General features: G+C 41.0%; 1 protein-coding gene across 1 annotated transcript in view; it reads right to left on the bottom strand.

The window, feature by feature from the left end:
- Positions 1 to 25,391, bottom strand: part of F13A1 (coagulation factor XIII A chain) — a 196,191-nt gene that overhangs the window by 1,866 nt on the left and 168,934 nt on the right. The window contains exon 14 of the mRNA XM_024552286.3: positions 10,596 to 10,732. Within this exon, the coding sequence (XP_024408054.2) occupies positions 10,596 to 10,732 (137 nt within the window). The remainder of the gene's footprint in view (positions 1 to 10,595; positions 10,733 to 25,391) is intronic.

Here is a 25,391-nt window from a genome sequence, read left to right on the forward strand (position 1 = left end):
CTTCCCAAGGAGGTAGATCCAGTTTCATATCTTGATCAAGGAGTGAGAACACCTGATCACTTCTCTCAGTTGATGGTGGCTAGAAGACTGGCTGGTTCCACTTGTTAAAACCCAAATAAGGCCCCTGAGAAGGCTCTACCAGGGTCTGCTAGTGACAGTCCCTTGGGTCATGATTTTTTCCTCTTGGATGCATCAGCATGTCTCTCAATATGTGTGGTCCATTCAGTGTGTGGTGGAGTTGGGCTGAGCCCTACGAGCTACGAGTTAACTGAACTCTAACTCGTTCAGTTCCCAAGCCTCCTTGTCAATGTGACTGATCAGCCTTGGCTCATTTTTTTGACTCTCTAGTTCCCATCTGGGACTCAGCTCCTGTCTAAATCTCCTGGATGCCTTTGCTGAGGTGCTGACACTCTGATTAGTTCTTACCAGCCCCCTTGGGATAGACTTTGTTCCTAAGGCCCAAGATCACAACCTACCTGCTACCCATGAACTTTTGAGTGTCTGTATGGTCTGTGGTTCATAATCCTGTTTCAACCACAAAACTACGTCCTCTGCCCATATTTTTGCCTACTCCACCTTTCTGCTCCTCATTTGTTGCCTGTTGATAGTGGTCTTGGCATTCTCCTCTTCCTCTGCCACCCATGCTTTGAGGCTTTCCTGAACTTCATGGCCAAGCCCACTCCAGTGCATAACTGAGGTCAGGAAGTGCTGGGGGTATTTTGGCTCCTCTGGAGTGCTTCACATATATCACCCCATACAGGCTTTGAGAGGAGATTATAGCAGGTTTAATGTGTATGATAGTCCCTTGAGGTAGATACTATTTGACACATTTTAGAGTTAAGAAAAATGGAAGATAAAACAAGTGAAGCAACATTACAAGATCACAGATATATTAATGGGCAGAGACAAGATTTTTTAAAAATATATTCATTGATTATGCTATTACAGTTGTCCCATTCCCCCCCCCTTCACTCCACTCCATCCTGCCCACCCCCTCCCTCTCACATTCCCCTCCTATAGTTCATGTCCATGGGTCATACTTGAAGTTGTTTGGCTTCTACATTTCCTACACTATTCTTACCCTCCCCCGTCTATTTTCCACCTATCATCTATGCTACTTATTCTCTGTACCTTTCCCCCCCTCTCCCCCTCCCACTCCCCTATTGACAACCCTCCATTTTTTGACTCCATCTCTATGTGATCTCCATCTCTATGGTTCTGTTCCTGTTCTAGTTGTTTGCCTAGTTTGCTCTTGTTTTTGTTTTAGGTGTGGTCGTTAATAACTGTGAGTTTGCTGTCATTTTTACTGTTGATATTTTTGATCTTCTTTTTCTTAGATAAGTCCCTTCAACATTTCGTATAATAAGGGCTTGGTGATGATGAACTCCTTGAACTTGACCTTATCTTAGAAGGACTTTATCTGCCCTTCCATTCTAAATGATAGCTTTGCTGGATACAGTAATCTTGGATGTAGGCTCTTACCTTTCATGACTTGGAATACTTCTTGCCAGTCCCTTCTTGCCTGTAAGGTCTCTTTTGAGAAATCAGCTGACAGTCTTATGGGAACCCCTTTGTAGGTAACTGTGTCCTTTTCTCTTGCTGCTTGTAAGATTCTCACCTTCTGTGTAATCTTGGCTAATGTAATTATGATGTGCCTTGGTGTGTTCCTCCTTGGGTCCAGCTTCTTTGGGACTCTCTGAGCTTCCTGGACTTCCTGGAAGTCCATTTCCTTTGCCAAATTAGGGAAGTTCTCCTTCATTATTTGTTCAAATAAGTTTTCAATTTTTTGTTCTTCCTCTTCTCCTTCTGGCACCCCTATAATTCGGATGTTGGAACATTTCAAGATGTCCTGGAGGTTCCTAAGCCTCTCCTCATTTTTTTGAATTCTTGTTTCTTCATTCTTTTCTGGTTGGATGTTTCTTTCTTCCTTCTGGTCCACACTGTTGATTTGAGTCCCAGTTTCCTTCACATCACTATTGGTTCCCTGTACATTTTCCTTTGTTTCTCTTAGCATAGGCTTCATTTTTTCATCTAGTTTTCAACCAAATTCAACCAATTCTGTGAGCATCCTAATTACCAGTGTTTTGAACTGTACATCTGATAGGTTGGCTATCTGTTCACTGCTTAGTTGAATTATTTCTGGAGCTTTGAAGTGTTCTGTCATTTGGGCCATTTTTTTTTTTGTCTTGGTGCTTCTGTTACTTAAAGGGGCGGAGCCTTAGGTGTTCACCGGGGCGGGGTAACACTGGTCGGTGGGCTGTGATGCTGTACGTGGGGGAGGGGCCGAGAGGGAGCAATGGTGCTTGCTCCACTCTCCACAGGATTTCAGCCACTCCCTTGGCTACCCACAATCAAACTGGGCCCCTCTGGTGCTGATTCATGAGTGGGTGGGTTTGTGTGTGTTCTAGGCTCCTGTGGGTCTCTCCCATAACCTCTCCAGTGAGGCTCGGAGTTTCTCTTGCTGCCGCCCCAACCCCCATGGGTGTTTTCAATCAGAGATTTGAGGCTTTATTTCCCCGAGCTGGAGCCCTGGGTTGTGTGGTCTGCTTCGCTCCTCCATTGTTCTTCCTGGTTTATCTGCACGAATGTGGAGCCGCAGGGTGCTAACCACCGCTCTGCCTGCCCCGTTCTCTGCCACTCTGAGTCCAGCCCTCTCGATTTATCTGTGTGCGAATGTAGGGCCGCAGGGTCTGCTAGTGGTCAGACTGCCTGCCCCTTTCATCCCACACTCCACCAGTCTCAGTCCCACCACAGCAACTCGAGTCCTCTCTGCCCGGCTGCCCCTCTCCACCCCTCCTACCGATCTGGATGAATGTTTCTTTTTTATCTCCTTGGTGTCGGACTTCCTTGTCCTTCGATTTTCTCTCAGTTCTGGTTGTGCGAGGAGGCGCAGTGTGTCTACCTACGCCTCCATCTTGGTTCTCAGAGACACAAGATTTGAACCCAGGTTTATCTGATTTCCAAATCTATGCTTTTTATACTACTATATACTGTATTTCATACTATGTCCTGTAAGAAGGTGGCATTTTGACCACTGTGCTTGCTTTTCCACATGTTTGATTTCTCAAGCAAGACAGACACCCTTTTATTCTGTACCAAGAGCTTCCTGCAAGTGTCCTTGGAGGACTGCTGGACTTTGCTCTCTGACCCTCAGGGAGGGCATGTGCTGGGTGGAGCATGGGAGCCTTGGCCAGTGCTTTTTTGGGAGAGAATTGGGGAAATGAATGGAGACTCCATGCATGTTTTTAAAACAGGGAAAAGGGATCTAATTATTGTCAGGATGTACGAGGCACAGCATGTGAGAATTGGAAAGCATGTAGACATTACTTAGATCAATGCTCTCATTCCACAGATGAGGAGACTGAGATCCAAAGGGGCATACGGAAGCTTCCATGGTCACAGAGACCAACAATCCAGACAATGGACAAAGAGAGACCAATGGGGGACATAATGAGGGTGCTTGTGTTCAGAAACAATAAATGTGTTCTGTAGATGAATTCTGTGGATAGACCCATAGATAGATAGGTCAAGGGCTGGAGGAAGGTACTTTTGTTAGCACCATGGAGGGACCTGAGGAAACAGAGAATCTGGAAGTAAACTGTAGCTTCAGACTCAGGGAGGTTCAGTGGGTTATAAGGAAGGAGAATGTTGAAGATAAATCAGGAGTGGTTCATGGGACTCATTTGCACAAGCTCACATTTGCTCTTGGGGGCTGGGGCCATATCGTATCACTTTATTTTTTAAGTATATTTTATTGATTATGCTATTATAGTTGTCCCATTTTTAAAGCCCCCTTTATCCCCCTCTGCACTGCAACCATCTCCCTCTAGCATTCGCCACTCAACTTAGTTCATGTACTTGGGTCGTACAAATAAGTTCTTGGCTTCTCCATTTCCTATACTATTCTTAACCTCCCCCTGTCTATTTTGTACCTACCATTTATGCCTCTTATTCCCTGTACCTTTTCCCCCATTCTTCTCCCTCCCCGTCCCCACTGATAACCCTCCATGTGATCTCTATTTCTGTGAATCTGTTCCTGTACTGGTTGTTTAGTTCATTTTTGTTTTTGTTTATTTAGGTTTGGTTGTTGATAGTTGTGATTTTTTTTGTTGTCATTTTACTGTTCTTCTTTTTCTTTTTTTTTTGATCTTCTTCTTTTTCTTAGATAAGTCCCTTTAACATTTCATATAATAAGGGCTTGGTGATGATGAACTCCTTTAACTTGACTTAATCTGGGAAGCACTTTATCTGCCCTTCTGTTCAAAATGATAGCTTTGCTGGATAGAGTAATTGTAGGTCCTTGCCTTTCATGACTTTGAATACTTCTTGCCAGCCCCTTCTTGCCTGCAAGGTTTCTTTTGAGAAATCAGCTGACAGTCTTATGGAAATTCCTTTGTAGGTAACTGTCTCCTTTTCTCTTGCTGCTTTTAAGATTCTCTTCTTATCTTTAGTCTTGGGTAATTTAATTATGATGTGCCTTGGAATGTGCTTCCTTGGGTCTAACTTTTTTGGGACTTTCTGAGCTTCCTGGACTTCCTGGAAGTCTATTTCTTTTGCCAGACTAGGGAAGTTTTCCATTATTTGTTCAAATAAGTTTTCAATTTCTTTCTCTTCCTATTCTCCTTCTGGCACCCATATGATTCAGATGTTGAAACATTCAAAGTTGTCCCGGACAAATAAGCTTCTCCTTATTTTTTTGAATTCTTGTTTCTTCATTTGTTCTAGTTGAATGGTTATTTCTTCCTTCTGCTCCAACATGTTGATTTGAGTCCTGATTTGCTTTCCTTCACTTTTGTTTCTCTGTATATTTTTCTTTATTTCACTTTGCATAGCCTTCACTTCTTCCTTTATTTTCTGCCATACTCAATCATTTCTGCGAGCATCCTGATTACCAGTGCTTTGAACTCTGCATCTGATAGGTTGTGTATCTCCTCATCACTTAGTTCTTTTTCTGGAGTTTTGTTCTGTTCTTTCATTTGGGCCATATTTATTTGTCTTGGCATACCTGTTATATTGTATGTGACAAAGACTTAGGCATTTGCCAGGGTGGGGCAACCTACTTTGCTATGTTGTGGCCCTGTATGTGGGGGAGGGATCAGAGAAGGAACAATGCCACTGGCTTGGCTCTTACCCTGCTTTCAGTTACTTCCCCTGCTACCCACAAGTGGATCAAACCCTTTGAGGTGCTGCTCTAGTGCTGATTCCCAGGTGGGTGTGCTTGTGTACATTCTAGGACCCTGAGGGTTCCTCCAATGGACTCTCCTGTAAAACTGTGAGTTTCTCCTGCCTCTTCAACCCCCACAGGTTTTTACAGCCAGAGGTTTTGAAACGCTCTTTTCCTGCACTGGAACACTGGGTTGTGTGGTCTGTCTCACTCTCCAGTTGTTTCTCTAAGTATATCTGCATGTGAACGTGGGACTACCTGGTCCTCCAGCCACCTCCTTGCCCACCTGGTCCACCAGCTGCAGCCTTTTTGCATGTCTTCTCTGCCCAGGCTGTCTGTTTGTGGCCCTCCTACCTATCTGAATAAGTGTTTCTTCTTTAACTCCTTGGTTGTCAGACTTCCATACAGTTAGATTTTTGGAAGTTCTGCTTGTTTTTTGTTTTTAAATTGGTTGTTGTCCTTCCTTGGGTTGTGTGTGGAAGCAAGTGTGTCTACCTACACCTCCATCTTGGCTGGAAGCCATGTTGTATCACTTTAGGTAGACAGAGCCAAGGTGAAGGGAGAAACATGGGGCCACATACTTGTGCTTGACCTATTCTATGTAAAGTTGGAACCCAAAGATTTCCTCAAATGTCACTAAAACTATATATATTTCAGCTGGCTGTGGGTATATCCTCTGTGACAAAAAAGGGAAAGGGCCCAAATGTCAGAAGTCTAAGAGATCCCTTTCTCTCTTGTATCTGTGACCAATGAATAGAGAAAGGCATCGAAGGCCTTGAGAACCTCTCTCTTTGGGACTTCTCCAGGCACTGACTTTGACACTGAGAATCTGCATGTCTCAATTAGTTTGGTATTTGCTAACACTTTTTCTAATTTTTGTCCCTTATAAATGTGACTATAAATATTTAAACCAGATATATAAAAGCCAAACTATGTGAAAGTACACACACATAACCTATATGTATATTTTTTTCAAACTCATTAAATTGATTTTATGATTCAAAGTTTAAAAATTACTGACCTCACCAGTAAAAGGCAGATACTGTGGAAGATTGAAGAGTATGTGAAGAATTTATACTTATACTGTGCTTAGACCTATGGCAAGCCATAGTAAATGCCAAGTGTTAGGTGTGTGGTGTTATTTTTATCATCACCATAACTTTTGTGATTGCTCTTTGCTCTGCTTGGAGCCTCTGCAAAATAATTTAGAATAATAAGTTCCTATTGCCTGTACATAGAAAAATAGTTCTCCATCCTTAATTTACAGTGATTAATTCAATAGGTATATAGGTTTTGAGATGTTTATTTCTCAATAACTGTGTTACTTTACCCAGATCTACTCATTTTCCCTTCTCTGGTTTCCCCAAGTGATCAATCAGAAACATTTCAACATACATGACCCATGGACATGAACTAAGGAGGAGATTGCTGGAGGGAATGAATGGGAGGTAACAGGTGGAAGGTGGCAAAGGGGGAAAATGGGACAACTGTGTAGTATAAAATTAAAAAAAAAGAAAGAAATGTTTCATGGAATAGTTAGTCATCTTTCTCAAAAATCTGGCTTGGAGTTACATAGTGCATGTAAGTATTGGGTTGGTCAAAAAGTCCATATGGATTTTTCCATAAAATAAAAGACACATTTTCAGTTTCACCAATAATTGTATTGATTTTGTTATGTTGGCTATCTCCCATTATTGGCTTCTATGGGGTAGAGGCCAGGGGTGCTGCTAAATATCTTCCAACGCATAAGACAGCCCCACAGCAAATAATTGTTTAGCCAAGATGTCAATAGTACCAATAAACTTCACAAACCACTTTTGACACATTTGATCAGTCACAGCACCTTCTCCATACACCACACAAACATTTTTCTTTTGCATTTCATTTGTGTTGTTACCTTTCTTGAAATAATATAGCCTAATATGCCAAAAATGTTGCATATCTTCTTCCATCTTCAACATTAAAATGGCTCCACAAAATTCACCAATTTTGATAAGTTTTTTAAAATTCATGCTTATATGACAGCTCTTACAATACAATCTAACAAAATTGTTTTGAATGAAGTTAAAGACAACTAAGCACACTACTAGAGCCATCTTATGGAAAAAACCAAATGGACTTTTTGGCCAACCCAATACATCTAAAAGAAATTATAGTCTCTGAGCTTTTCTTCATCATTTGTGCTTACTCATTAACTTGTCCACATGATGATATTCATACCTGTATCTCATACATGCAAATATGTACAGTCTTCATATATAAGTATCACACAAAGATACTCATAAAAGAATATGCACATGCATGTCTAAGTATGCATTTACCTACAGATAAGTAGATACAGAAAGAAAGAAAGAAATCCTTTACCCATCTTGGTAAGTGGAGTCATACTGGAATAATCTCATTTACCTGGAAATAGATGTGGTGATACATTGTTCTCGGTAATGTGCTGAGCCATCAGGATATGCTGGCCATTTATCATCTTGAACACATGCAGGCAAATGGGATTATTATTACAATAACCTGCAACTCTCTATGGTTTGTGCTCTGTGTGTCTACCCTCAGCTTCTATCTTACTTGAAAAACTCGAAACTTAAATCAAAATCACAAAGTCAGGGAACATTTCTCTTGAAATAACTTCCTGAGCCTGATAATTTTTTTAGAGAGAAAAATGAACCTGGAAGATGAATTATTTGATGTCCTAGGAATATCAAGTGCAGAAACTTGAAAGCTGAGAGTCCGTGGGAGGAAGTGGGGGAAGAGTAGGAAGGTAAGCCTTCTTGGAGTTGAGTTGGCTTATACCCTGATCAAGGAATGAGACATGGCACCCACTGCCTTCCTTGTTCCTAGTTCAGTTCCCTGCTCATCAGGTCCCACCTTCCAGGCCCACTGCTTTGAGCAAGAAACCCTCTGCCTTCTAGGACCCCAGCAGGGGTGTGGATGGACAGGCAGGGTGGTGACTCCCTCAACTATTCATGATGGGTATCCTAGAAAGGAACATAGTCTTGTGAAGGATTCTGGTTCTACAGAATTGCCCTTTTTAGGAGTCCAAGTTGTTATCTAGATCTGCCACTCTTAGGTCAGATCTTGTCAGCAGAGGGCACACTGGCGTGTTTCTAATTGGCTGGCAGTAGGGATGAGGGCACTGGCTGGCTCTGGGCTTGGTTGTGAAGGTATGTGCTAGAGTCAGGAGGAAATGGATAAAGTAGTGCTCTCTCCAGAGTCCCAGACTCACCCTAGATAATAAATATTTTCCAATTTTTGACAGCCTGTGAGAAATAAGGCTTCCCTGGTTTTGGAGAGATATACACACCCCTCCACCCCTGCCAGATCTCAATTTCCATAAGACACTGAGGACCTGGTGTTCTGTCTGTTACCTAACTTCCATAGACAAATATACTAAAGCAACTAGTTATAGTAACTTAAGCAGAGGATGGGTGCGATATTTGCCTAGTGTCCATGTAGGGACTAGTCTCTTTCATCCTTTCACTGATTAACTCCACTTTGTCCACCCTAATGTAAGATATTAGCAATAAACAATTCACTGGACACTCAACCTATTTCGAGCATTGTACCTCCCAAATGGTGGGTCATTGTACTGTGTGAGCATTAATTTTCCCTCTAACACATAGATTGTTTCTTTTCATGCATTGGCTTTTGATCAGTGTGGGATTCTTGGCATAGCCCAGGTTGAAAGGTAGCAGGAGGTTCTGTGCTACCCCAGAAGAAACTTCTGGTGCCCCAGATGAAACATGTGGGGTTACTGTTTCAGAGAAAAAAAATGGATACAGCAGGGAGCTGTTTTGAAGAAACATGTTTCACTTTGCCTGAGCAATTCTTACATCTTATTCTAGTGGGAAGGTGTGAGGACGGGTGAGTGAGACCATCATTTCTGACGAAAGCAGGACTGTTAATGCTGACCTCTCCCTCTAGCTGTGGTTGATTTCTAATTTAAATCTTTTTTTTCTCCTGCAACTTTCCTATTAGCACAGGAAGGTTGTTATGTTTTGTGCTTACATATTTTTAAAGCACTCAAATTATTTTCTCTGCTGTTTATTGCATCCACAAGCATCAGGCATCTCTAAAACTATGGGAGGCAAAAGCTGTGAACACTGTAATTTGAAAGAAATGCCGAGAGCTCTTAGTGGGCAAATTGGCTTTCAAAGGTGCCCCAGAAGGGGTGAAGGAGGCCTTGCAGTTGTCCCACAGATTGCAGAGCAAGGTAGCTTCATATATGGGACACTGGGGAAACTCCTAACATACCTGGTCATCAGGCAGTTTCCAAAGCTTTCTACCTCCCTTTCTATAGTTTAGGTCACCACACAGGAAATTTGCTAGATTGATTGATGCCGACAGGGACTTATTTGTGGTATAAATGAAAGTAAAAAACCTCAGATTGGGGTCTGTTCTGGGTGTCACACTCTAAGAGGATCACTGACAAATTAGAGTATGTGGAAGAGGGAGGGAGCTAGAACCACATTAGAGGCAAGAGGAATGAAGTCAGGGTAGGCATAGAGAAGACTCAAGGAAGATGCGACATTGTCTGCAAACATTTGCCAGCCATCAGATGGAAGAGAGATGGGCCTTATTCTATGTATAGGTCCAGATGACAGAATTAGGATCAATGGTAGGATGAAAAGGTACAATTGCTTTCTAACAATTAGAGTTAGCTGACCATGGAATGGTCTGTTTTCTTGGGTGACAGTTTATGTCAGCAGAAGTCACAGAAGCTGAGAAGTGTATGGCACAATCTGATGGTGTTAGGGGCGAATGAAGCAGAGTTTCATTATGTTATTACAGAGCCTGGGTTAGTCATTGGTTCACTGAGTAGGCAACTAAGTCTACAATGTTTCAAGCTCAACTTTATTTTACTGAAAGCAATAGCTCTAGAGAGAGTGCTTGGTTGGTAAAATCTTGTTTTTACCAACACCAAGGTAAAAATAAGATTTTACCAACCAAGCTGGTGTTGGAAGGAAAGGATCCAAGAAAAGGAATACCTAAGGAATAGCATAATATTTGACACATAATAGGAACTCAATAAATATTAGTCAAATTGATACATAAAGAAGTAGGATGGCAAAATGCTTGAAACTTGGGTTCTGCAATCATCAGCCACCCTGAGTCTGAATCTTGGTGCTACTCTTATAAATTCTGCTCCTTGGGGCAATCCAGTTGACCTCTCAAAGCCTCAAATTCCTCTCCTACCAAAGGGAGATAATAACGGTACTCACCTCATTTGAGTGGTTTTAGGGATTAAAAGATGGAGTGCCTATCAAACCAACCCTATTTTTACCCCATGCCCCACAGAAATGCCAGTAAGGAAGTAGCAGCTTCTCAGACATGCTCACTGGGAATTAGATGTAAATTGGGAAAAGACTCACAGAAAAAACTTCCCAGAGCCCCACATCACCATCCCATAATCCCCAGCACATACCGGAACATCTTCCTCATTGGTTTTGTCACTCCAGGCCCATCTAGGCGTATCCAAACATTTTGCAGAGTTTCATTTAAAGGATTGGTGAACTCAACAGTCACAACCATGTCAGAACCAACCATTTTAGCGCCACGGACCTGAGAAATGAGTTGGGGGAGAACACAGCTCATTAGCAGCACATAAACCTCCCTCTGTTTTCCTATGTCCTTAACCACCTTTACTTCTGCTTTGGTTTTACAGTAGGATTATTTTTTGGCAATGGAACCAGTGTGATGAGGATAGCTTACTGCTTTGACTGGGAGATACCTATTGAGAAAACGATGGAAAATTACTAATTAGAATCACACTCTTTTCCTCATTATAAAACCACCCTAATTAGAGCTCAGGTTAATAGCCTTGCTGCCGGCTGCTCTTTGTCAGCAGGAGGTGGAAATGCTTTTGGTGCTGCAACAGATTTCTGTGGTGAGGGCAGCAGGGCCGTGTCTGCTTCTGGATGGGGCTCAAGTTTCCTGTCAGAACTTGGGGGATTCCTGAGTTCAAGAGGAAAAATACCCCAGGGGGCCTGTGCCTTTTCACTATTAGAAACACTGTAGAGCAATATGTTCAAAGAGGGAGTCCTCACTATTGAACTTGAAGAAGAGGAAGCTGGACACTAAAACAGTCAGAAGAGACTTCATTTGCAGCTACAACATCTGAGTCTGGGAGGGTGTGAGGCTATTTGTGGGTGAGTTTATTCATAACAAATCTCAGAAGTATCAGGTATTTGGCCAGAGATGATAGTTCAATGCCAGCTTCAACACTTCTTAGCAGTAAGGACTTGTGACTTCCTCAACCTTTCTGAGACTGTTTCCTTGCCTCTGAAATAGACTGACATTTCCATGGGGTGATCTATGGAGAATGCTATTATTAGTCATTGTTTTGATACTGTGTTTCTCTGTGCCACACACTGGGAGCTATATGCTTTTGCAACACCATTACAACGTGCTGGAAAATGGTCTTTGCTTCTTTGCTTAGGGGCTGTGTGTCCCAAATGGATGGATCTCTATAAGTGCTAAGTAACTTGGAATAATAAATAAAAGTTCTTCCTCATAAGAGAGGGATAGAATGAGATAATACATAAAAAGCAGCTAGCACATTGTATAGCTCCTACTTTTTTGAAGAGGCAATGCTTGGAGTAGTTTGTTTTGTTCACCTGACATTCTAGCCTGCTTTCTGCTCCAACATCTAGCCAATGGCCAGTAAATATTTGTTAAATTAGGTTGACTACTTACAAAAAGAATTTAATGGTTATTTGATTTTTCTACATAACAACCCGTCATTAAAACCTTATTTCTTTTTCTTTTTTGTAAAGTGGGAGATAACCTGTATTTAATTTTATTTAAAGTATATTTTATTGATTATGCTATTATGGTTTTCCCATTTTTTCCCATTTATCCCCCTCTGCCCTGCAACCCCCCACCCTCCAGCATTCCCCCCTTAGTTCATGTTCATGGGTTGTATATATAAGTTCTTTGAATTCTCTGTTTCCTATACAATTTTTGACCTCCCCCCATCTATTTTATGCCTACCAATTATGCTTCTTCTTCCCTGTACCTTTTCCCCCCTATTCCTCCCCTTCCCCTCCCCACTGAACCCTCCATGTGATGTCCATTGCTTTGATTCTGTTCTTGTTCTAGTTGTTTGCTTAGTTTTTGTTTCATTGTTTTTCTTTTTTGTAAGGTTCCTTTCTTGATAGTTGTGAGTTTGTTGTCATTTTACTGTTCAAAGTTTTTGATCTTCTTCAATTTCTTAGATAAGTCCCTTTAACCTTTTTATATAATAAGGGCTTGGTGATGAACTCCTTTAACTTGACCTTATCTGGGAAGCATTTTAACTGCACTTCCATAGCTTTGCTGGATAGAGTCATCTAGGTTGTACGTCCTTGCTTTTTATGACTTCAAATACTTCTTTCCATCCCCTTCCTGCCTGTAAGGTTTCTTTTGAGAAATCAGCTGCTAGTCTTATGGGAACTCCTTTGTAGGTAACTGTCTCCTTTTCTCTTGCTGCTTTTAAGATTCTCTCTTTATCTTTAATCTTGGGTAACTTAATGATGATGTGCCTTGGTGTGTTCCTCTTTGGGTCCAACTTCTTTGGGTCTCTCTGGGCTTCCTGGACTTCCTGCAAGTCTATTTTCTTCACCAGACTGGGGAAGTTTTCCTTCATTATTTGTTCAAATAAGTTTTCAATTTCTTGCTCTTGTCTTTCTCCTTATGGCACACCTATAATTCGAATATTGGAATGTTTCAAGTTGTCCCAGAGATTCCTCAACCTCTCTTCATTTTTTCGAATTCTTGCTTCTTCATTCTGTTCTGGATGGATGTTTCTTTCTTTCTTTTGTTCCAAATCGTTGAGTTGAGTCCTGGTTTCCTTCCTGTCACTGCTGGTTCCCTGAATATTTAGCTTTATTTCACTTTGGGTATCCTTCATCTGTTCTTTCATTTTTCGACCAAGCTCAATCTGTTCTGTGAGCATTTTGATTACCAGGGCTTTGAACTCTCCATCAGATAGGTTGGCTATCTCCTTGCAGCTTAGCTCTCTTTCTGGAGTTTTGCTCTGTTCTTTCATTTGGGCCCTATTACTTTGTCTCGGCACACCCGTTAAGTAGTCAGGGGGTGGGGCCTTAGGTGTTCATCAGGGCAGGGCAACCCTCCTTGCTTCCCTGCAGTGCTGCCTGTGGGGGAGGGGCCAAAGAGGGAACAAAACAGCTCACTTGCTGGGCACTAGCCCCACTTTCCAGCAAACCCTCCTGTGAGACTGGGAGTTTCTCCCACCAGGGCAACCCCCCGCCGTAGTCCACAGTCAGCTCTGAGTCTGTTTCCTGTTCAGCCAGCCCTGCCCACAGGGTCTGCCATCTCACCTCAGGTTCTCTCCATCTGCCAGTCTTACTGGTCTGGTTGGTCTGGTTGACTGTTTCTTTAATTCCCTGGATGTCAGAGTTCTATGCAGTTTGATTTTCTGGCACTTTTGGTTGTTTATGGATTTTAGATTGGTTGTTATCCTCCTTTTGGTTGTGTGAGGAAGTGAAGGGTATCTACCTATGACTCCATCTTGGCTGGAACTCCATACCCTATTTCTTTAAGCAGTGTGTGTAATATTGGAAATAGCATATAGAAATGAGCCTTTCTTATGAAAGGTTCATAAGGTTCAGTGAGAACAGTGTCCAGAGAAGATGACTCTACAGTCAAGAATAGAACTTTGTCATTCTCAAGATGGCAGCCAGATACCTAGGAGCAGAGTCCACTTCCCCCTGCATACGGGTGACACACCTAGCTGATCTACTGAGGAACAAAGCGAACAGCCAACAGTACCCCAGCGTTTATGAAGACAGGAGACTAAAAAGTATAGAGGACACTGAAAAAACAGATGGTAGGGGGACTGCTTCAAGACAAAAAGGTCCCTGGGACCAGCACAGGGACCAGGGCGGCTGCAGCCCCAGGCCCAGGCCCACTGGGCCTGTCACAGGACTCCTGGGAGAGAGCCAGGTTAAAGGCTCCCTCCCCTGCCAAACAAGGCTTGAGCAGCACTGAGAGAGATCTGATTGCTTTAAGTCACAGGGAGGGGAAGAGGGACGAAGTGGTAAACCCACGGAGACTGTGGGCACTGGCTGGGGAGAGTTGAGAGTTGGGCCGTGTGGGGCCTTGACCCGGATAGTCCCTGGTCTAGCTGGAGAGGTGGGCTGTGTGATAGGACAGGCCCTTCTTTGTATGGAGGGGCAGGATTGAGCAGGAGGATTTTCTCAAAAACAAAAATTCCCTCAGGGGCAGTTTGGGGAATTCTCCTGTAGCAGCAGCTCCACTTTCCTCTCCACCTGGCTGCCTGGTGCTCCTGCAGGGTTGTGGAGGACATTGAGCCCAAATCTGAAACACTGGGGAGAGTGTGCACCTCAGTGGGGCCTGAAACCACAGGGACCAGGGAGAGTGCTACCATGGAAGGCCCCTCGAGTGCACCCATAGCCTGAAGGAGTGTGAGTACCTGAACCTGTGGGTTTGGGGGCTGCTGGAGAGCTGGGCTGGAGGCTGCCTGAGTGCTGGTTGGGAACAGCAATGAAGAAGAGCTGGGCTAGGCCCCCTGAGTTAGCTGTAGCCAAAAAGACCAGCAAAACTGGCTTGGCCAGTTTGAAGCCAGCAGGTTTGTTTTTTTTTTCCTTTTTTAAAAGTAATTCTTTATTATTATTTTTTCGTTCTTTTAACACCTTCTTCCTCTCTTTCCTTCTTTCTGTTCTACTCCTTCTTTCTCTCCCTTTATATCTCTTCTCCCTTCCATCTTTTTTTTTTTTAATCCTCACAAGTGAGACAGTAAAACCTGGAACTGTGAAAAGACCAGAGTTGGACCCAAAGAGGGGGCATCCCAACAGCTGAGACAGTGAAACAAATTTCACTTTACTACTCCAGAGAACTTGCAAGTTATTTGTATTATTATGTTTTTTCATTTTTCTTACATCACTCATTTTATTAGTATTAGTATTAGTATTCTGTTTAGTCTTCTTCACTTGACTGGTTAATTTGCATTGTTTGACTGGTTTCCCCTTGTTATCTCTTCCACAGTGTATTGTTAATTAACTGTCTTTCACTTCATTTGTGTTCCACCACTCTAGGACCTATACTCCCTATTCTAGTTATCCAGATCACATAGATTCTGTCATATGGTTGTTGCTCCATTACTATTGTAAATAATAGCTGGTCCATACATTTGTAAATACTATGCAGAATCCCTCCCACATCTCAGCCCACTTCACTGGTTCCTGACCTTTATTACTGGCGTGGTTAACTCTATTCTCTCACACGTTACACCTATTTTCTACCCTTTACTCTCACTTTACCTCATAATCTGACCTCCCACAACCTCACAGTTTTCTAGATCAAACTCATAATCCTTCCCCCACTAAACAAGAGTCTTATATTCTTTCTGCCCTTTCTAAAAAGTGGCCAGGTGGGTGAATTATCACGGTTAACACTATACATATCCATAGGATCTCCTATCTCTTCTCTAATGGATGGTACTTTAAATATCATATAATACACTCCTGCTGTTTTAAACTATTTCTCCTTCTCCCTACAACCTATCACAAAAAAGAGTAGGTAGGAGCTGTGAACACCAGGATACCTCCTAGAAGAGAAAACCCACCAACAAAGGAACCACCAACAGCTAAGAACAGAAGAAGGTGAAGGAGGGAGTGGAAGTCACACTAACTCAACCCAGGACCTATCTGGAAATACAACTAAATAGTGGAGATTAACTGGAACAAACAACTGAACAACAGCAAGACAAAAGCCTCAAAACCTTGTACACACGGGAGAACCAGTTCCAACACAACCAGCCCCCACCTGCACAACAGAAAACAAGAGGTGGGGGACAGACTGATCCTCATAACCAGCTGGTGGGAAGGACCCACCAAAGAAAGACCCAACAACAACCAAAAACCAAAGACATACACAGAGCCAACATAAACCACAGCCCAAGATCAGTAAGCCCAGGAGATCAAGGAGACTGTCCCACTGAATCTCACAAGTATTCTACCACAGAAGTTTACACCATAAATCCAGGGGGCAAGAACAGAGCAACTTAACAAGCAGAGGCTAACAGGAAGAGTCTCATAAACAATGGGAAGACAAAGACACAACCCCCAAATGAAAGGAAAGGAGGAATCCTCAGAAAGCATGCTAAATGAAAAAGAGGCAAGTCAACTATAAGATATTGAGTTCAAAGTATTGATTATAAGGAAGCTTAATGAGCTCAAACAGAATTACCAAAAACTACAGGGAAACTACAATGAACTCACTGCAAACTATATCAACATGAAAAAGGAAATAGAAACTATCAACAAGGGCCAAGAGGAAATGAAGAATACAATTTCTGAACTGAAGAACACAATAGAAGGAATCAAAAGCAGGATCGATGAAGCAGAGGATCATATCGGGGAACTGGAGGACAAGGTAGAAGAAAACACCCAGAAAGACCAAGAAAAGGAAAAGAGGCTCAGAAAGAATGAAGAGGGATTAAGGGAAATACAGGGCAACATGAAACACAACAATATCCGTATAATAGGAATACCAGAAGGAGGAGAAGAAGAAGAGCAAGGGATAGAAAACCTGTTTGAAAAAGTAATGATGGAAAATTTCCCTAATCTGAGGAGAGAAAAAGTCACCCAATTCCAGGAAACACAGAGAGTCCCAAGCAAGAGGAACCCAAAGAGGCCCACTGCAAGACACATCATTATTAAAATGGCAAAATTCCAAGACAAAGAGAGGATCTTAAAGGCATCAAGGGAGAAACAGGAAGTAACATACAAGGGAGCCCCAATAAGGTTAGCAGCTGACTTCTCAATGGAAATGCTCCAAGCCAGAAGAAGAGAATGGCAAAAAATACTCCAAGTAATGAGAACCAGAGGCCTGCAACCAAGACTACTTTACCCAGGAAGGCTCTAAATCAAAATAGAATGCCAAATAAGGAGTTTCCCAGACAAAAGAAATCTAAAAGAATATACCACCACCAAACTAGCTCTGCAAGAGATGCTAAAGGGACTGCTTTAAGGAAAGGAAGGAAAAGAGAGAGAGAGGAACACAGGTACAAAAAAATGGCAATGAATAACTATCTATCGATAATAACCTTAAATGTAAATGGATTAAATGCTCCAATCAAAAGACAGAGAATAGCTGAATGGATAAGAAAGCATGGCCCACACATATGCTGCCTACAAGACACCCACCTCAGGACAAAAGACCTACACAGACTGAAAGTGAAGGGCTGGAAACAAGTTTTCCAAGCAAATGGACAGAAAAAAAAAGCAGGGGTAGCAATACTCATATCAGGCAAAAAAGAATTCGAAAAAAGGGCCATAAAGAGAGACCCAGAAGGTCACTTCATAATACTCAAAGGAAGAATCCACCAAGAAGACATAAACATTGTAAATATATATGCACCCAACATAGGAGCACCCAAATACATAAAGGAAATCTTGGAGGACTTCAAGAAAGACATTGACAGCAACACAATTATAGTAGGGGATTTTAACACCCCACTATCAAAGATGGACAGATCTTCCAAACAAAATACCAACAAAGATATTGTGGCATTGAAAAATGCCCTAGAAGGGTAGAGAGGGGGGAGGGAGGTGGGTTCACTTGGGGTGGGGTGGAGGGATGGGGAGAAAAGGCATACAACTGTAATTGAATAACAATAAAAAAAATGCCCTAGATGAAATGGACTTAACTGATATATATAGAGCTTTTCATCCCAAAGAAGCAAAATACACATTCTTTTCAAATGCACATGGATTATTTTCAAAGATAGACGACAAGATAGGACACAAAACAAGCCTCAACAAGTCCAAGAAAATTGAAATCATATCAAGCATTTTCTCTGACCACAAGGGACTGAAACTAGAAACAAATCTCCAGGAAAAAAACACAAAACACTCAAAAACATGGAGATTGAATAGCATGCTATTAAACAATGAATGGATGAAGAATGAGATTAGGGAAGAAATCAAAAACTTTCTGGAAACAAATGAAAATGAACTCACAACAATCCAAAACCTATGGAACACAGCAAAGACAGTCTGGAGAGGGAAGTTCATAGCAATATAGGCCTACCTAAAATGAATAGAAACATTTCAAATAAACAACCTAACTCTATACCTACAGGAACTCGAGAAACAACAACAAAGACAACCCAGAGCAAGTACAAGGAAGGAAATAACCAAGATCAGAGCTGAGTTAAATGACATAGAGACTAAAGGGACAATTTTAAGGATCAATGAATCCAGGAGATGGTTCTTTGAAAAGATAAACAAAATAGATAAGCCTTTAAGCAGGCTCATCAAGAAAAAGAGAGAGAGGACCCAAATAAACACAATCAGAAATGAAAGAGGAGAGATTACAACCGATACCACAGAAATACAAAGGATTGTAAGAAATTACTATGAAGAACTATATGCCAAGAAATGTGAAAACCTAGATGAAATGGACAAATTTCTAGAAATATATAACCTCCCAAAACTCAATTAAGATGATGCAGAAAGCCTGAACAGACCAATAACACCTGATGAAATTGAAACAGTAATCAAAAAGCTTCTGACACACAAAAGTCCTGGACCAGACAGTTTCACAGGAGAATTCTACAGAGCATTTAAGGGAGAGCTAACCTCCATCCTCCACAGATTATTACAAAAAATTCAAGAAGATGGAAGACTCCCAAACTCATTTTATGAAGCCAACATCATCCTAATCCGCAAACCAGATAAAGACATAAAAAAGAAAGAAAACTTCAGGCCAATATCGCTGATGAACATAGATACTAAAATTCTCAACAAAATATTCCAAACTGCATCCAGCAATACTTTAAAAAGATCATACACCATGATCAAGTGGGATTCATCCCGAGGATGCAAGGATGGTACAATATTCACAAATCAGTAAACATAATACACCACATAAACAAAAGCAATGACAAAAACCACATGATCATATCAATAGATGTGGAAAAAGCATTTGATAAGATACAGCGCCCATTTCTGATAAAAACACTCAGCAAAGTGGGAATAGAGGGAATATTCCTCAACATAATAAAGGTCATATATGAGAGACCTACCGCCAACATCATACTCAACTAGCAAAAACTTAGAGCTTTCCCAGTAAGATCAGGAACAAGACAAGGATGCCCTCTCTCACCACTCCTATTCAACATATTACTGGAAGCCCTAGCCATAGCAATCAAACAAGAAAAAGCAATAAAAGGCATCCAAATTGGAAAGGAGGAAATGAAACTGTCATTGTGTTGCAGATGACATGATAGTGGACATGGAAAATCCTATAGACTCCACCAAAAAACTACTCGACCTAATAAATGAATTTGGCAAAACAGCTGGATACAAAGTCAATACTCAGAAATCAAAGGCATTCTTGTATGCCAACAATGAAATTGCAGAAACAGAAATCAGGAAAAAAATCCCATTTGATATAGCAACAAGAAAAATAAAGTACCTAGGAATAAACCTAACCAAGGAGGTAAAAGACCTGTACTCAGAAAACTACAAACACTGAAGAAAGAAATTAAGGAAGACACAAACAAATGGAAGCATGTACCATGTTCGTGGATTGGAAGAATTAACATCATCAAAATGGCCATACTACCAAAAGTGATTTATAGATTCAATGCAATCCTTATTAAAGTACCCATGACATATTTCACAGATATAGAGCAAACATTTCAGAAATTTATATGGAACCATAAATGACCCTGAATAGCTGCAGCCATTTTGAGAAAGAAGAACAAAGCAGGAGGGATCATAATACCCGATATCAAACTGTATTACAAGGCCACTGTAATCCAAACAGCCTGGTACTGGCATAAAAACAGGCACATAGACCAATGGAACAGAACAGAGAGCCCAGAAATAAACCCAGATCTCTACAGTCAATTAATATTTGACAAAGGAGGCAGGAGCATAAATGAAGTAAAAATAGCCTCTTCAACAAATGGTGTTGGGAGATCTGGACAGCTACGTGCAAAAAAATGAAACTCGATCACCAACTTACATCATACACAAAAATAAATTCAAGGTGGATAAAAGACTTAAATAAAATATAAGTCGTAACACTATGAAAGTCCTAGACGAAAACATTGGCAGGAAAATCTAAGACATTCCACGCAGCAACATCCTCACAGACATGTCCCCTAAAGCAAGGGACATAAAGGAAAGAATAAACAAATGGGACCTCATCAAAATAAAAAGCTTCTGCACGGCTAAAAAAACAGCATTAAAATGAAAAGAGAACCAACAGTATGGGAAAACATAATTGTCAATGATACCTCAGACAAGGGCCTGATCTCCAAAATATGTAAAGAACTCACAGGACTCCACTCCAGGAAGACAATCAACCCAATTAAAAATTGGGCAAAGGACTTGAACAGACAATTCTCCAAGGAAGACATACAGAGGGCCCAGAGACATATGAAAAGATGCTCAGCATCACTAGCCATCAGAGAGATGCAAATTAAAACCACAATGAGGTACTATCTCACACCAGTCAGAGTGGCCAACATAAACAAATCAACAAACAAATGTTGGAGAGGATGTGGAGAAAAGGGAACCCTAGTACACTGTTGGTGGGAATGCAGACTGGTGCAGCCACTGTGGAAAACAGTATGGAATTTCCTCTGAAAACTAAAAATGGAACTGCCTTGTGACCCAGCAATTTCACTGCTGGGATTATACCCTAAGAGCCCTGAAACACCAATCCAAAAGAACCTATGCACCCCAATGTTCATAGCAGCACAATTTACAATAGCCAAATACTGGAAGAAACCTAAGTGCCCATCAGCAAATGAGTGGATCCAAAAACTATGGTACATTTACACAATGGAATTCTATGCAGTAGAGAGAAAGAAGGAGCTTATACCCTTTGCAACAGCATGGATGGAACTGGAGAGCATTATGCTAAGTGAAATAATCCAGGTGGTGAGGGACAAATACTATATGATCTCACCTTTAACTGGAACATAATCAACAGAAGGAAAAAGCAAACAAAATATAACCAGAGACATTGAAGTTAAGAACAATCTAACAATGGCCAGAGGGCAGTGGGGAGGGTGTAATGGGGAGAGGGGTTTTCCAGAAGTATATGAAGGACACATGGACAAAACCAAGGGGGAGGGTGGAAGCAGGGGAGGGAGGTGGGTTTGGTTGGGGTGGGGTAGAGGGGTGGTTTGAAAATTCAGACAAGTGTAATTGAACAACAATAAAATAATTAAAAAAATAGAACTTTATGGCTTTACTCTTTATGATACAATTTATGACTAAATCTCTATCTATGCGATCTTTCCACTCTGCAAGTAAACTAAAAATTGCAGCCAATTCCCAAGCCCCCATCTCTTGGTTTGGGGTCGGTGGAGAATAGTTTCAGAGGAGTCAGTGTGGACATAGTTTCAGAGGAGAGAGTGATCACGATGCTGTCTACAGCAGATGTCACTAATATAACCCAGACCGTGGGCCAAGCAGTGTGTTCAGCACTTTAGCCCATGGTCCTTAGCCTGGCACGCAGAATAGAATCACTTGGAGATCTTTAAAATTACAGAGGTCCAGGCCCACCCCAAACAATGACATTAGAATCTTGGGTGGTGCAGCCTGTCTACTCCAAGCACCCCTTTTGATTTCTAAGGACTAACTTAGAAAACTGCACCCCCCGACCCCAGTTGAAAACTGCTGATGTAGACAAAACATTTGGAAGAGAGACTGGATTTTTCCTTTTTCCCATATGTACTGACTCTATCACAGATGTTGGAGGTATGGAAGTGCATTATGATAACACTTCACATGATACCCTAGGTTTCATTCTCAAGTGTGTCCAATATATTTTTCCTAAGTTGAAGAAAAGTTTTCAGAATGCTTTTGCATTTTAAAAAATACAAACTAAAGATAATATTTACAAAAACTGTGTATATTTGAGAAAGCAGGGCTGCTTCAGAGACACTACTGGTAAAAGCATTTGCTCTGATCACTTCAAGTTTGGGGGAGGGGACATTTTGAAGCCATCTGCCTTCATCTGCATGCTTTGGTAAGTCTGAGCACAAGTCCCTTAAAAAAATCTGACCCTTCCTCCACACAGACACACACAATGACAAATATGAGACATGCACAACTCACAAGTAGTTTTAGGGGAGTCATTTAGATAGACCCAGGTCATCTGTCCACGGCCCTCTGGGGCTCATAGGCTCCAGGTTGAGAGTCATTTCCATACTGGTAGGCCAACTCTACAGGAAGATCCTGGGGCTGTGGAAAGCCAAGAGCACCTTTCCAGGTCACTGATGAAAGTGATGGGGGAATTTAGGTTATTTGAAAGGTTGGTCCATGTGTTTGGGCCTTCATGGATAGGTTTAAGATCTGAATTTGATTAGAAAAGTAAGTCTTCTCAGATAATTTCATATGCCATGCCTAATCAGTTTGCTTCCAGAGATTATCTCTGTAATTAGCTGCTGACAGGGGTATATAAATACTGCCTAGGCTTCCCTGATGCTAGAGCAGGGAGGAGGCTGGGGAGGGGTGGGAGAAGAAAAAAAAGGGGTTGTACAATGTTTCTTTTGTGATTAACACAGACTCAGTGTCCATTTTCTGACATTTGTCTCCTGTACCCAAATTTAATTGCCTGACTACTGAGGTGATAATCAGCTTTAAAACTCAAACCAAATCAAATCCAAAAGCCTGCCCAACATTTATCATCACCATTTTCTGCTTAGAAATTTAAGTGGCGACAGTTTCCTCCATTCTTTTGAGGAAAATGGAGCGTACATATAGCATTTTCATACTATGTGCTGATTTAAATGATGTGCCATGGATGGTATCTGTGAAATGCTGTGAATGATGACTATTGTGGCTGAAAGTGTCTGTTGAAATCTAATTTTTTAGGACTCTGCACTGCTTTTCTTCAATATTGTAAAAATAATTCTATATCAACACAATTATATTTCTGATTTTCTTGCTTTTATAAAACCTTAAGTAAAGGGAGCCTTTAGCAATCCAGAGATGGTTAGATTAAGAAGACACTTCAGTGTATATTCACCTTAGAGAAGAGAAGCTACTACTCAAACCAGAGAAAAGGATAAAGCCTATGTCATACTTTGTGACATTAAATTCTTTTCCATGTGTTTCATGGTCCCAATTCTCTAAAATTTTCCATTAAATATATGTTTTGAGAAGTTGATGATATATGCTTACCAAGTTAAACATCATTCACCAATATTGACATATTGAGTTGTTTTTTATGCTATTTCATGATAATGGGCAACTTCTGATTCTTTGGTAAACAGGAAAGTTACTGACATATACAAACACAAACTTTTGGGAAGATATTTCTTTTTAGGAAATCACAAGATCTCTTCCATGGAGTATATGCTTTACAATATACATAGCTATATTCAAAATTGAAACTGAAATGAAGGAAAAAGTTTGAGAAAGAATGAATATTGTTAACAATACGATTCATATGATTTATGAATTCACTTCACAGCCCTTACTTCCAGTGCTTTCAATCATGTGTTACATGTATTGCTGGAAAATGAACTTTTTTCTCCTCCTCAGCCTGTGATCACTGCAGGTAATAAGCAGCTACTTGTTTGTAAACTGTGTTCATCAGCACTTGCACCACACTGCTATTAGCTACCACACTTAGCTTGGCATTTAAGTGATTTAAGATAGATAGGCAGCCCTGGCTGGTGTAGTTCAGTTGGTTGGAGTGTTGTCCCATAAACCGAGTGGTCATGGGTTCCATTCCTGGTCAGCGCACATGCCTAGGTTGTGGGTTTGGTCCCAGGTCAGGGCACGTATGAGAGGCAACCAGTCGATGTTTCTCTCACATCAGTGTTTCTCTCCCTCTCTCTCCCTCCCACTTCCCTCTCTAAAATCAATAAGCATGTGCTTGGGTGAGGATTTAAGAAAAAGATAGCCAGGCAATGTTCTACATCTGCACTGTCTGATATGGTGGCCCCTAACAACATGTGGCTATTTAAATTTAAATTAATTGAATTGAATTAAATTAAATTAAAAATTCAGTTCCTTAGTTGCACTAGCCACATTTCAAGTGCTCAGTAACTATATGTGGCTAGTGGCTATTGTATTGGACAGCACAGATTTAGAATATTTCCATAATTATAGAAAAAGTTCTAGTGAACAGTGCTGTTAAGTGATTTATGTATATTAACTCATTTAATCCTCACAACCATATGAGGTAGATACTATGAGTCTTCATTTCACAGATGAGGAAACTGGGGCACAGAGAAGATACATCACTTGTTCAAGTTCACACAGTAAGTAGGGGAAGTGATACTTAAATGCAGACAGTTTGGTGCAGAGTCATTGTTTAACCATACCCCTAGACTGACTGATTAGTAATAATAATATTAATAACTTACATTGTTTTAGTGTTCAGTCAGTAATGCAGACATTCTTTTTGTCATTTTGTTTGTATTGTTCAATCCTCCCTACAGCCCCACAGGCTTGGGAGCAGACATGATCATTACATATCACATGTCACATATCACATATCACATTCCATTGATGTGAAACTGAAACTTAGAAGGTAAACAAAGTGCCCAAGTGACAGAGCCGGTAAGTTGGTAGAACCCTGATATAAATCTAGGTCTTTCTGACTGCAAAACAGTCATGTTTAAATACCACATACATTGTAGTCTCTCACAGTATAGAGGCAAAAACAGTAATGTTTTCTTTGCTGGAAATAGCCTCACTATTTTCTGAAATCCACTGAGGAATCATTTGCTATATTATCTTATATTGTCACTAAACTACCAGTTGAGTGCAATGATTATAACTTGACCCTGAACTAAATTTGAAACCATATATACAACCAACTCTTTTTTTTTTTTTACTTTATGGAGAGAGAATCAAATTCCTATGCCAGAGTAAAATGTGGCAAGATAGCCTTGGGGCCTTGATATATTATACTACTTGATGATAATAGGATTTTCTATTTAGTGTAAAGATAGAGATATCATTTCAAAAAATAACCAGTAAACCAAATATAGTGGGATTATATGATAAAGTAAATGGGGCTCATTATTCTTGATGTCTTACTTTATGTGTGTCTTCTATTAAGATTAAAAAAATGGCAAACAGGATATGCATAGAGCAAATTATGTTTTAGATACCCCAGTTACTAGAGATTTCTCATTTCATTCTCTGGCACAGGCTGTCGTGCAGCTGTGCTGCCCAGGAAGATGGAAATGTGCATGCTCTGGGGGCCGGGC

The sequence above is a fragment of the Desmodus rotundus genome, chromosome 3 (assembly GCF_022682495.2).
Source record: "Desmodus rotundus isolate HL8 chromosome 3, HLdesRot8A.1, whole genome shotgun sequence".
Lineage (NCBI taxonomy): Eukaryota > Metazoa > Chordata > Mammalia > Chiroptera > Phyllostomidae > Desmodus > Desmodus rotundus.